The sequence below is a fragment of the Cucurbita moschata genome, unplaced genomic scaffold, assembly GCF_002738365.1.
Source record: "Cucurbita moschata cultivar Rifu unplaced genomic scaffold, Cmos_1.0 Cmo_Scf00004, whole genome shotgun sequence".
NCBI classification, from domain to species: Eukaryota; Viridiplantae; Streptophyta; class Magnoliopsida; order Cucurbitales; family Cucurbitaceae; genus Cucurbita; species Cucurbita moschata.
The window spans coordinates 1,264,800-1,278,897 of record NW_019268520.1 but is presented as its reverse complement, the minus strand read 5'-3'; the positions used below and the strand labels follow the sequence as shown (position 1 = coordinate 1,278,897).

Below are 14,098 nucleotides of genomic sequence, written 5' to 3'. Positions count from 1 at the left end.
AGAAATCAAATCTACACTTTAGTCCGATTTGATTCTGTAATGCTATATAATAGCCAATTTCATTAATAGAACGTGAGATTTCTCCCTCCATTCCTAACATGAATCTAGACTTTTCTCTCTCAATCTCAAACTTAATCTTTAACAGATTTTATTTCAAGAGATTCCCGCCTAGATTCTCTTTCAACTTTATACGGTCCTATTTAAGTCATACTTGGTAACATTTTGTATATAAAATTTTATATCGTCTTAGGAAAATTCAATAACTAAAAAGATAAAAAAAAGTTTATTCAAATTACATGCTTTATTTTTATTTTTAATAAAATAAAAGTAAGATCCAATGTTTCCCTCAACTATTATTTTTATACATTATAACATATTACCCCTTCAGAATTGGTACGTAAATAACAAATTATATTGTAAATATAAATTGCATGGTAATAATTTCAATAATATATGAGTAGGGTGTATTAATATGATTTATTAGGTATTCTTACTTTGTCCTTGTATCTGTATGGTTGAGGTATCATTTAAATTAAATTAATAAAAATACATTTAAACTTTATACCTCCTCTAAAAATATTCTTAAATTTTTAAAATTTTTAATACAACTTTAAAGTTAAAAAATATCATCTCGTTAATAGAAATTGTTAACACTTTATTTGAAAAACTATATTTAAACTTTCAAAAAAGGAAATCCCTTACACTTTTAAAATATACCTTTAAACTTTTTTAAAACTTTCCTAAGATTAAAAAATTTATAATCTCTAAGATTTGATAGATAGTTCTCTGCCATATATTGATGGTAATAAAAAATTTGAACTTTATTTTAATAAGATAAAAAGGGATTAATGTTATTTTTAAAATTTTATGAGTATTTTTTAAATATAATCCTGGACCATAGTATTTTTAACCTTTCAACAAATTTGTATGATATTAATGAAGTTCGTAAAAATTTTAAGGATATTTTTTAAATACTTAAAAAAAAAAAATAGAGAATATTTTTATTAATTCATTATTTTATTATATATATATATATATATTATTGAGATGGTTGTGTCTAATCTAAACCTGAATTATTGAGAATATTTTTTTGGGCCCACGTGTCAAACATTAATTGGAAAAGATATTCTCAATTATTCAAATAGCAAAAATGTAGATATTTGTATGTGGCGATTGTGATTTGTGTGATAGCCCACTGCTTAAGAGTCCCCCAAAACAAACAAACCAACTTAAACCGTGTTCTTCAATACTCCATTCACTCTTTCAACTATTCTTCTCCGCTTTCTTTATAATCCTCCTTTTCATTATCCCATCTCTCCCCACTTCTCGCCCACACCTCACTAACACACCCTTTTTCTCTTCATTTCCCGCCCAAAATGCTCTGTTTTCACACCCCAAATCACTCCCCCTTTCTGTTTTCCTCCAAAATCCTAAGTTTACTCTTCTGGGTCTTCTCTATTTCCCCTCTTTTCCCCTCCAATTCAAACCTCTAATTCGAATCTTTGTTGAACAGAAATTTGAGATGGCGGGTAAGGCGGCGCCGGCGAGGAATGTTCTGTTTGGAAAATACGAAATGGGTCGGCTATTGGGGAAAGGAACCTTTGCGAAGGTCTATCATGGAACAAACTTGATGACCCACGACAGTGTCGCCATTAAAGTGATCCTCAAGGACAGGGTAAAGAAAGAGGGACTTCTTGAGCAAGTCCGGCGAGAAATTTCTGTCATGGGGTTGGTTCGTCATCCCCATATAGTGGAATTGAAAGAAGTAATGGCCACGAAATCCAAGGTGTATTTTGTGATGGAATACGTTAATGGAGGCGAACTGTTTGTTAAATTGTCTCAACAAGGAAAATTGACAGAAGATGGAGGAAGAAAGTACTTTCAACAGCTTCTCTCCGCCGTGGACTTTTGCCACAGCCGTGGTGTCTCTCACCGTGATTTGAAGCCTGAAAATCTCCTTCTCGACGTGAATGGGAATTTGAAGGTATCTGATTTTGGCCTCTCCGCCCTGCCGGAGCAGCTCCGGATCGACGGATTGCTTCACACACGGTGTGGAACACCGGCGTATGTAGCGCCTGAGGTGCTCAGAAAGAGGGGATACGAGGGCGCTAAGTCGGATCTTTGGTCTTGTGGAGTGATTTTGTTTGTGTTGCTTGCTGGGTCTCTGCCATTTAAAGCTGATAATGTGATGAAGTTGTATAGGAAGATTTTCAAGGCGGAGTTTGAGTTTCCTCCTTGGTTTTCTTCAGAAGCTAAGGAAATGGTGTCAAAGCTTCTGGTTGTTGATCCTGAGAAGAGAGCTTCAATGGATGAGATAATGCAGAGTTGTTGGTTTCAAAAGGGCTTCACAAAGCCACTTTCATTCAATGACAAAGACGAACTCAACAGTGAAATCTCTGACTTGACAAATCCCAAGTTGTTGTCATCTTCTCCTCCTTTCTACAACGCCTTCGAGTTCATTTCCTCAATGTCCTCTGGTTTTGACTTGACTAGTTTGTTTGAAAGCAAGAAGAAACAAGCCTCAATTTTCACTTCAAAATGCTCTGCTTCAGCCATTATAGCCAAGCTTCAGTCTCTAGCGCAGAAGCTGAACTTCAAGGCTACTAATCAGAGGGAGTTCAAGGTGAGACTGCAGGCCAAGGAGGAGGGGAGGAAAGGGAAGCTGGCGGTGACGGTGGAGGTTTACGAGGTAGCGCCGGAGCTGGCGGTGGTCGAGTTCTCGAAGTCGGCAGGGGACACATTGGAGTACAATAAGTTTTGTGAGAAGGATGTGAGGCCTGCATTGAAGGACATCGTTTGGAGCTGGCAAGGAGAGAATGAGTGCCTATAATGGTGGATTGTGATGATTGAAGAAGAAAAAGAAGGCATTTTTGTGGATGATGTACAGAACTCTGTCTTTTTTATGTGTTTGGGAGGAGGAAATAATGTATGGTTTTGGTTTAGATTAGAAGACAGTGGGAGGTGATAGCCATATGGGTTGGAATTGGTCAACTTTGTAAATACTTTTATAGGATTTGCTACTAAACTACTTACCACTTGGAGTTTGTCTTTTATGTACCTCCCAACAGTGAGAGACGATGGATTTTAACTCGTGGTTCATTCAATTCTGCTGCTTACAAAATTCATTATCCATTTTCTTTTATCAAATGATTGGAAGATCTTTGAATCTGCCAAAGATATGTTTCCCATTCCAATATACGAATCCTTTAAAATATCTCAAAAACTCTAGTTTCATTAGCTATGTGTTTTAAAATATTATTTTAAATGAATGTTTTCACATGTAACAGTCATGTCATGCATGTAGTGACGACATTATTTTAATAGAATAATAGGTTGTTCTAATATATTAGCATGTATAAATTAAAAATTATACAAGTTTAAAACACATGTATAAATTTTAATTGGAAAACTTGTTGAGCTAATGTTACCCTTGGAAATCAAACTCTCAATAATATTTTTGGTGAGACCACCACAACTCTTTATATTTACACTACAACTCCCAGAAGGGACAGAGCTTTTATAGCGAATAGAACATTTTATGTAGATTTAGATTAATATTTAATGTACAAAAAACCACACTTTGATAATGTCTCTCTCAAAACAAATACAAACTTATCCACTCATCCAAATCTACTACTTTTTCATTTGCATTTATATCCATTCAAAACCAACCTATTCTTCTTTAGATCATTCCATTAAAAAAAAAAAAAAAAAAACATTTATTGGAGGTAACTTAATTCAATTGCATCATTTGCCACGTGTATTGGTATTTGGTTTTCGAGTTAATTTTTAATAATTTATATTAAGTTAAAAGTTTAATCTCTAAATAGATTTATATCAAAATTAAATTTAATTTTGAGCAAATGATGTGAATATATTTTTAAAATCTAGAGAGACTAATTTTTTTTAAAAAATCAATAATAAATTAACAATAAAGATTAAATTGAAAATTTATTGAGAGCAAATAAATTAAATTTGAAGATTTAAAATTATATGGACTAAGTAGGAAAACTAAAATAATTTATAACCTTTATTAAAAAATAAATTTTGATATATTTGTGGTCTTTTTTCTGGTTCAAACACCTGTTGATTAAATGATGCAGGGACCAGTTAAACGAAGACACGTGTGATTTTAGTCCTAATGGATGCTCAAAATATCTCAAATTGTGTGAACCATCGCAGTTTTGACCTGGGCCTGGCCCATACATATAATGGAATCATCATCAGATCTTTTCCGTTGGATGGGCCCTCCATAATATTGGGCCTAACCCAGTGGATGCTTATATTTCACTACAATACATCACCCTACCATACAATTATAATCGGGACGGTTCATGACCAACTCCAACTAACCCATCCAAATAATACAAGTTGGTTGAGTTAGGTTTTTGTTTCGATTTGAATTGGATTGAGTTTTATAAAAACTGAAAATTCTGTCCAATTGCTTCAACTACCTCAAAAAATAAACCCTATCTTAGTTTTGGAATTATTAAGAAAATTAAAAATAAATCACAGTTATAACCTATTTTTTATATTTGAATTTGGTTATATTTTAGTTATTAATATAACACATATTATAGATAATTAATTAATTATTTTTTAAAAAAGAGTTGAAAATTATATTTAGGTTACTTGGTTCAATAACCCAATTTTAGATTGGTTAAAAAAATTTCTCTAATCCAACTTGTGTACATCCCTATCCCTAACCAAAATAATCACTTCAATTCCTCTTGGGACAAGAAATAATAAATAATATATAAGAACAATTATAATAATAATAATAGACACTAGAACCTATCGACCAGAGAATTTTCAACCTATAAAGAATAATGATAATATTGCGACTTAAAATATATTTTTAATAGGGGGAAGATTATCTAAAATGCAGCTGTGTGACACCAATTCAATAAAAAAAAAAAAAAAAAACAGAATTTAATTAAAAATAAATTAATGGAATGAGAAGAAGATAAGAAGATCTGATGGATGGTGATAAAAGCATGAGCATCAAATCAGATGATGAGGAATTTAATATAATATAATCTACTAATACCAATAAAATTGTGGAATTTTATTTTATGTGAATAAAAGTTCAGAAATTTGTATATAATAAAATTGGGTGAATAAATTTGGATCAATCATTCAAAGTAAAGAAAAGCAAAGAATAATGATAAAAGAGTATTCAATTTGTTTTCCCCATCTTCCAGACACAGTGAATGATTGATCATCAGCCCTCCATTTGCGAATCATCGAATCAAATCAAAAAAAAAAAAAAAAAAAGAAAAAAGATCTGGGTGGGCCCCGCAGAAAGTATTAAGATTTATTTTTGCCCCAGTTCCGAACCGTCTTTCAAACGTCAACATCCGAACTTTGACTTACTTTGTCACTGCTCTGAACTGTACTTGCGAAGAAGTGGCACCCAGTTGGGGTAGCTTTTGGTGACGTGGCGACACGTGGGAGGATAGAGGAGTGCGTGATGCATACGGCCGCCACACGTTAGGAATTATGCTTATGTTTTTTCAGTGAAATTTAATAGGATAAAGGGGGTGAGAATCAGGTGTTTTCGTTTCCCATATAACAGATGATCTGAGCCGTACATTTGTGGGCCCGTGGGTTTGATGCTTACCTCCAATTGGGCGACGGAATCTCCTTCAAAAAGGACACATAAAAAGGGTTCACAAAATGGTTGGGGAAGGAAAAGAGGATCAATTTTAGACCAAGGGTTCATAAAAAGGGTTCTCACCATCGTTGTGGAATCCCACCATTTGCTTCTCTCTTTATTCACTTTGTTTTCGTATAAAGTCACATATTGGGGTGTTTTCGTAATTAACCACCTAGTAGTTGCTCATATTTTGTCACCTACTCGCATCAAATATTTAAAAATGTATATAAATTTTAAATTTTGAAAATGCGTATAAATTTAAAGAAATTCAAGTAAAATAATAGTCAAATCAATCTAGTTCGACCTTTATAGCCCTACAATTCATGTGCGCCTTTGCCTCGATTGCTCCATCATGCCTCATCTAAAAAGAAAGTTGAAGTAACATAAAAGAATATATAAAATATATTTAGTAAGCAGTTTGTTAGTAGTTCCTAGTTCGTTCTTAATTGGGAGTTCATTCCTCGACTACTTTCTTAATTTATTTGTTCTACTTAAACTCAACTTATGTTAAAGAGCAGATGTTATTAGCTTTTGGTTTTTTCGGTCCTATTTGCACCTCCAGCCTTTCAAGTTCATTTGGGTTCTTAAGGTATCTCAAATCATTGTTCTACTAGTCTCTTTCATCGTCATCATCATTCTAGACCTGTATTATAGGTCCTCGAGGTGCAACCCTAGTGTCAATTCCAACCTATAAATCATTGTCTCACAAGGGAGGCAGCAACTCTCAACTATCAAGTTCTCATTTACCTATGTGGACTCCACTCTCATTCGAACAAGATCTTGATTAGATGGTAGTTGGAGACTCCCTACCTGCACCCATAAGTCATTCATTTCATGAGCATACCTTAGTCATATAATTTCCCAAACATATCCTAAGTATATCGTTTCATGAACATATCTTAGTCATATTGTTACATTACGTTTATCGCAACCTTCTCGTATTCTATTTCAAACATTTCATTGAATACATCATACCGTAAGTGTTATCATACCATTCACATAACATAACATATACATATACATATCATATCATAGTCATATCAATTCATAAATAATTCACACATATCAAATATATGACATCTGTAGAACCACGGGACACGTGTCAATACACAACATCAAATATAACTATGCTAATAGTAAGATCGCTTGCTTGATTAGCTTAGACTAGTGTCACCAATTTATCCTCAATGAAAATTTGATTTTATCATTTGTATCCAAGTCAACCTATATGAACTTATGACATTAATTTCAAGTTCAATTTTTTAAATTTTATAATAGCCCATGTGTTAGACTTGTGTGACCATTAGAAACTCCTCATGCAAAGTCGAAATGTTATAGAAACTAATATCATTTAATTCTATTATTACTCCTTCATTTTATTATTCCTTCATTTTATTATTACTATGTTATAGAAAGAATTTGACGAACATTCTTGGATTATCATATTTATTCTCTATTATCATTTAATCTTTTCACTGACTCTAATATTTACTCTATTTTATCTTTTAAATATGTTTACGGTTCGTTTTTCATATGTATTTATTCTGTTTTATCTTTTAATTCTATTAATGAAATCTTTCATTTTCTTCCTCTCTTTTATTTTTTTAATTCTGTTCACTCCATCTTCCCTCCTCTCTTTTATCTATTAGTTAGGTTCATTAAATCTTCCTCCTTTTTTTCACTGCGTTTACTTTATTCTTTTATTTTCTAATTATGTTCGCTAAATCGGGCCCTTTTCTTCCTTACTTTTATTTATTTATTTTTTTTGTTGTAATAAATATTCTTGACCAATTTTTAATAAGTTCTTTGGCTGTTATGATGTAGTTTACTGAACTTATAATAAATTATTGACCTTTTAATTTCTAACTTAAACCTAAATAATTACAACAATACTTAGGTAAGATTTGATATAATTTTCTAAACAATAGAATTAGGAGACACATATCTTTCAGGTAAATTTGAGTAATTGTAAATGAAATTTAAGTAAGTGTAAATGCCATTTGGGTGAGAAATTATAGGAAACATGTTATAGAAATTTAAGTAAGTGTAAATGCCATTTGTTTTCGCTTTAAATTAACTTACGCTTTTAGTATGCATAGAAGTATATTATAGGAAACATGTTATAGAAATTTTTAGGGTGAGCTTTTCTGATGGCAACAACTTTAAAATCCGAGCTCCACTTCTCTTGAATCCTCATCTTCTTCCCTTGATTTGACCCATATTTGCCACTCTTCGCAGTATTGACGCCCTCCACTACAACCGATGACATGCTTCTTGTCCAAATTGCACTCTTGTGAAAACAAGACAACGATGTGCGACATTTGTTTTAATCTAGCAAACAAGTCACCCTAAAAAATTTGGACATCACATACAACGTCAGAGTATGTTCGGGACTCGAGTCAGTGTGTGAGAAATGTTTTAGAAAACTTGACCGAGGAAATACATTTGAAAATGAGTTGAAAGAATTGAAGAAAACAATGTTATATGGCTATCACTTAAATAACATATAACTTGGGTAAAAAAAATTGACCAGTAGTCACATCCTCTATAGTATATTTGGGGGCATTTTAGTTTAAGTCTAGATATGATTTTAGTGAATGGTCATACACGCTCGTATAGACACAAAATGAAATAGTAAAAATCTATCTAAGATAGAAACATATAAATTAGAATGAACATACAGTCATGGACAACTCGGACAAACATAATTGGGACATCCGACATGTGACTACAAACAACATGCCTTGGACAAGTGTGATGATAGTGACCAAAAAAAAAAAATGTAACATTCAAATGGTTAAAAAGTAATAAACGCACATAAATTAAAAAATGAATTTAATGCATACTTATCTAAAAGTAGAGTAAATTTTGAGGGGCGAGAAGCTGCTGAGAAGAGAGCTCGACAGAAAAAGGGAGGAGAGAGACATGAAGGTAGGGAGGCTATTTAAGGGAGAGAGAACTCTGAGAGAGTGAGCAAAGCGGGAGCTCTGGCCACTACCTTATCGAACACACCATCATCCACGCCATATCATATTCTCGATTAAGGTTTCTTCTTCAATTTTATTTTCTTTTCGGATCACTTGCCCCAATTCTCTGTTTTGCTTCTTCGAAAAAATCGCAAAAAATATTTAGCCAACTGAGATCTGTTGCGCCCCCTTTCCCCTTTCTTTGTTTACCCAAAATGCGATCAATCCCAGTTCTTCTGTTAGATTTTCTCCACCTGATTATATTTCGAGTTTTTTACCTATTCAGCTATGGAACAACGAAACAGGGGATCAGTTTTTTGTTCTGGATATCCTCAATCTGAGTTCGCTCTTACTCTATTTTCCTTCAATTTCTGGTTTAACTTGATTTCTGATGGAGATAGCGAGTGGATGTGTTTGTTTGTTTACTCCGAGCATTCTTTTTAGCTAACTTCAGATTTCATTTCGTTTCAAGAAATGGCGGCTGGAGGGTCTAGTTCTGGGCAGCCACAATTCATTGCGAGGGCTGGAAATGAGAGTTTTTCACACGCACCATTGATCGAGAATCCGGAAACTGATCAGATTGTTGTTCCTGATGTGAGCCTTAATCTTTGTTGTTCTGATGATGTTGGATAATTAGTCATTTAATTGTACTTTGAATGAGACATTGCTAGAGTTTAACAACTTGTAAGCTATGAAGTAATGGGCATAGACAAAAGTGCTGAAGGAATTTTATTGATTGAGAGCTACTGTTGCGTGTTATGTGCAGAAGAAAAGCTGGAAGAACCTTTTTGCATATATGGGCCCGGGATTTCTTGTATCCATTGCATATATTGATCCTGGGAATTGTAAGATTTGAAGTTTCTCTCATTTGTGGTTTTTTCTTTTATTCCATTATGAACGGATTCTGAAGATTTTATATGGTTATTCTCAGTTGAAACTGACCTTCAATCTGGAGCTCAGTACAAGTATGAGGTACGCAAGTGCTCGTATCTCGTTTCGATATAGTTCCCTTACTTTTAACAACTAAAAACACATCATTTGGTGGTAACATATTTTAATCTCTTGTTCCCACACCCTTTTCTATGGATGGATTCGTTTAATGAACTAAGCATGCTGCTATGAAGAGCTGTGATGATCCATTCACCACAGGCTTCTTCATTAATTAAAATTATGTGCTATAGATTATATAAACATAGCGTTTTTGTCCATGTTTTCAGTTATGTAATGTACTGAGCGTTCTGAATTGGCTCCAATTCAACAGAAAGTTCTACCGTGTCATTCGAATTGCACTTGCTCGTTATATTCCTCGTGGACCTGACACCTAATATTGTTTCTCTTGGTATAGTTGCTTTGGATCATATTAGTGGCTTCCTGTGCTGCCCTCATTATTCAATCCTTAGCAGCAAATCTAGGGGTTGTCACAGGTAAATGACTACTGCTTAACTTTTTCTTCTAGTCGAAATAGTTTCTAGCGTTTTTAGACATCTTTTCGTTCTTGTTTTTTTGGTACGTGTAGGGAAACATTTAGCAGAGCACTGTAAAGCTGAGTACCCCAAGGTGCAAAATTTCATCCTATGGGTTCTTGCTGAGATTGCAATTGTTGCATGTGACATTCCTGAAGGTAAAGTATAGAAATCCTATTCGTTAGTAATCAAATAGTTGAGTGAAAAATAGTCTTGGTCATAGAAGAAATGAGAACAACTGTTGCATGGTTAGGCTTTTTCATTTGTACTCATGTTGGATGGTTTATTTAAAATGAATTTTCTGAGATTTGTACAAAAGCTTATTAAAGCTAGTATTGTTAGCATCAGTAGGTGGAGGAGAAGGGGAATATCATAACTACTCAGCATATGCTGTTAAACGCCGATTACACGTCCATTGACCAACTGTGATGTTTGGCATTGATACGATCAAGTGTACAAGCCAAACCGTAAAGCATATCTTGAGTTGGGTTAAATTATAGTTTTAGTCCATTTGTATCTATTTGGTCTCGAACTTTCAAACTTACAACTTTAGTCCCTAAATTTTAAAATTTAAGATATTCCATTATTAGAATTCTTGTTTGTTGTTGAAGTTATTCTTATGTCTCATCCTTTATGCTTCCAGTTATAGGAACCGCTTTTGCATTGAATATGCTCTTCAGCATTCCTGTATGGTGTGGTGTTCTTCTAACAGGGCTTAGCACACTATTCCTTCTTGCACTGCAGCAATATGGGGTATTTCCAGATTTACTTTTTCCCTACATTTTGCTTATCTTGCAGCAATACAGTTTTAGAGCTGAGCTTTAAATGCTCACCATGACTGCTTTTCTATCAACCATGCAGATTAGAAAGCTTGAATTCTTGATTGCCTTTCTTGTATTGACCATTGCGGTTTGCTTCTTCCTGGAGCTGGGCTATGCAAAGCCTGATGTTGGAGAAGTTTTTTATGGATTATTTGTCCCTCAATTAAAAGGGAGTGGTGCTACTGGTCTTGCCATTTCACTTCTTGGTGCTATGGTTATGCCGTACGTTGTTTATATCCCTTAATAACATTCATAGCCTTCGTTTCAATATTCTAAGTCGAACTACCTGCTGCAGACACAATCTCTTTCTTCATTCGGCACTCGTGCTCTCTAGGAAAATACCCCGATCCGTTTCTGGCATCAAGGTGATGTTTCTTACCTCATTGCTTCACAGAAGCATGCTTCAAAGCTTTGGTTGCTGCTTCATGATTTAAGTTGCAATTCCACGTTCTATTGTACTAACAGTACACATTTTCGACACAGGAAGCTTGCCGATTTTATATGATCGAGAGTGGATTTGCTCTCATGGTGGCTTTCCTGATTAATGTATCAGTCATTTCAGTTAGTGGTGCAGTTTGCAATTCACCAGATCTAAATAAGGAGGACCAAATGAGCTGCAATGATTTGGACTTGAATAAAGCTTCATTTTTATTGAGAGTATGAGTGATCTTAGCAACTTTTTACTATATCCATATTTACCTCATGGGATTTGGTTCCTCCCTCATCAATGTTGTGCCATTTTTTTTTACAGAGGTTTTGTGTACTTTTTGCAGAATGTATTGGGTAAATGGAGTTCAAAACTTTTTGCCATTGCTTTATTGGCATCTGGACAGAGTTCTACCATAACAGGAACATATGCAGGACAGTATGTTATGCAGGTATTATACTGCTGCTCCTTTTGCCATGTTAAAGCTCTTCTTCCTTTCATTCTCTGAATTATAGCTCTCATCCATTATGTATTTGCAGGGGTTTCTCGATTTGAAACTGACGCCATGGGTCCGAAACTTTTTAACCCGATGCTTAGCAATTGTTCCTAGTTTGATTGTTGCAATCATTGGTGGGTCTTCTGGGGCTGGGAAGCTCATCATTATTGCGTCGGTAAGCGATATACTTCCTACGAATGTAATATAGCTTAAGGTTGAAGGCCAAACCATTTGGACTCCCTGCAATCTTCTTTTTTCTGCAGATGATTTTGTCATTTGAACTTCCTTTTGCTCTCGTTCCTCTTCTGAAGTTCACAAGCAGCAGGACCAAGATGGGAACACATGTCAACTCCACTGCGGTAATTTCCAATTGACCCAAGTAGCTAACTCTATAACACTTCATTTTTCTTTTCTTAGATGATTCCAGACAAAGGTCGAGTTAAAACATCTTTCAAATCCTTATAACGAAGGCCTGTTTGATAACGAGTTTGTTTTTTAAAATTGTGCTTGTTTCTCATCATTTCCTTCGAATGACTCTCATTTTTCTTAAGAAAATATTTGAGTTGTTAGCCATATTCCAAAAACTAAAAACCTATGTGTGAAAGTAGCGTTTATAAGCTCTCTCTTAAAAAAAAATAAAAAACTAAAAGCTGTAGAGATCCCACATCAGTTGGAGATGGAGAGGGTAACGAAACATTCTTTATAAGGGTGTGAAAATCTCTTTCTAGCATTGTTTTAAAAACCTTGAGGTGAACCCCAAAAGGGAAAGCCCAAAAAAGACAATATCTGCAGTGGACTTGGATTGTTACAAATTCCTATCGTTGACAAACATCATGAAGAAAATAACACCGTTCTTTATTTCTTGAAATGGGTTCTTATCTTGAACGGTTCTCATTATAGAGTTGAATTTGATGCCTTTTGAAATTTTACCTCGATTATTATACAAAAAGTAAATGGTTATTTTGATCTTAGAAAAAGGATCATAACATGTTATATCATACTAATCCTATAACGAAGGAAAGGCTAGATTATTCCGCTTGAAATACATTCTCCTTTTAGTTTTTATCTCAAAGGATGAACTGATGAATGTCATGAAGCTGATCATCATAGTTTTCTTTCTGATCACTTGATTAATTTTCGTTCGAAATGCAGATTACGGTATTGACATGGATTATTGGGTGCCTGATCATGGCTATAAACATATACTACCTCATGACCCGCTTCATCCACGTTCTCCTTCACAACGACCTCCAACTCGTAGCAGTCGTCTTCATAGGGATACTTGGATTTTCAGGGATGGCAATATATTTAGCAGGAATAGCTTATCTGGTTTTCAGAAAGACCAAGGAGAGCACTCATCTGTTGGCACTAACAACAGAAGAAAGCCAACAACTGAGCAACACACCGAGTAAGAGGTCAGGATATGGTCTCCCAAATGAAGATTTAACAAGCATGCAGTTGCCTCAAAGAGTTAGAACTACAAGTGATGATGTAAACTGACAAAATTATGGCTAAAAACTTGAGGCATAGAAGAAAGGCAGATCCCTTGGGTTTTGGTTTCATTTGTTTGGAAAAACAACACACAGATGAAACTCAGAAGCACAGCCAAATGGGTTTACAGTTCAATCAGCTTATAACCCAATTCTACCTATATATCATCATCACCTGCATTCTGCCTACCTACCTAAAACCTAACTGCTTAGAGTTTTGCAGTGTTCACTTCAGATTTTTAGGGTTTTAATTAGCTCAGAAATAATAAAGCACTTACCTTTTTTCTCCTCTTTTTTGGTCCTCTCTCTTACAAATGACACTTTATCACTATTATATTTGGGTGCTAACTTTTAATCTAACGTTATCTCGTTGTGTCAAATTAGTTCCTAGGTAAAAAATGCTCGATTTTTGTTCCATGAATTAACGAAATCGTTAGTGTGTAATAATTTAGTTTTTATAGTGATTTAATCTTGATTACTTTTTATCATGCCATAATTGACAACGTCTTATACCTACCTTATTTACCCTACCAATTTGTGAACTTTACGAGCTACGTGAATTTAAACCATTCAAACCATGCATTTTATTAGATGCTAACTTATTAAATTATTAAACCCATACACCAAATATCAACTTTATTAATCCACAATCTTGATTTTTTTTTTTTTAAAATCCATTTTATTTTATGGATGCAAAGACAAAAACCCAATAAAATCGTGAAGAAACATTTCGAGAACTATTAAATGATTCAAGAAAGGAATATTACAACCCCACC

General features: G+C 34.2%; 2 protein-coding genes across 2 annotated transcripts; both read left to right on the top strand.

Annotated features, from left to right (window-relative positions):
• The first annotated feature begins 1,211 nt into the window (after window positions 1-1,211).
• LOC111441609 (CBL-interacting serine/threonine-protein kinase 25-like) lies at window positions 1,212-3,051 on the top strand. Its single transcript, XM_023078661.1, has one exon. It carries the CDS (start codon window positions 1,523-1,525, stop codon window positions 2,828-2,830), a length of 1,308 nt encoding a protein of 435 aa, XP_022934429.1. The 5' UTR covers window positions 1,212-1,522; the 3' UTR covers window positions 2,831-3,051.
• Window positions 3,052-8,551: 5,500 nt separating this feature from the next.
• Window positions 8,552-13,613, top strand: LOC111442317 (metal transporter Nramp6-like). The gene is made up of 14 exons (XM_023079678.1): window positions 8,552-8,704; window positions 9,098-9,219; window positions 9,392-9,470; window positions 9,557-9,597; window positions 9,971-10,049; window positions 10,142-10,246; window positions 10,732-10,841; window positions 10,950-11,131; window positions 11,205-11,274; window positions 11,393-11,566; window positions 11,683-11,787; window positions 11,876-12,007; window positions 12,096-12,191; window positions 12,985-13,613. Exons 2-14 carry the CDS (start codon window positions 9,100-9,102, stop codon window positions 13,330-13,332), a joined length of 1,641 nt encoding a protein of 546 aa, XP_022935446.1. The 5' UTR covers window positions 8,552-8,704; window positions 9,098-9,099; the 3' UTR covers window positions 13,333-13,613.
• Window positions 13,614-14,098: the final 485 nt, after the last annotated feature.

What these genes read in the sequence shown, in the direction of transcription:
- LOC111441609 (XM_023078661.1), top strand. Translation starts at nt 1,523, where the DNA reads ATGGCGGGTAAGGCGGCGCCGGCGAGGAATGTTCTGTTTGGAAAATAC.
- LOC111442317 (XM_023079678.1), top strand. Translation starts at nt 9,100, where the DNA reads ATGGCGGCTGGAGGGTCTAGTTCTGGGCAGCCACAATTCATTGCGAGG. An exon ending in CTTGGTGCTATGGTTATGCC is followed by an intron (nt 11,132 to 11,204) that starts GTACGTTGTTTA and finishes TACCTGCTGCAG; the next exon opens with ACACAATCTCTTTCTTCATT. An exon ending in AAGCTTCATTTTTATTGAGA is followed by an intron (nt 11,567 to 11,682) that starts GTATGAGTGATC and finishes TACTTTTTGCAG; the next exon opens with AATGTATTGGGTAAATGGAG.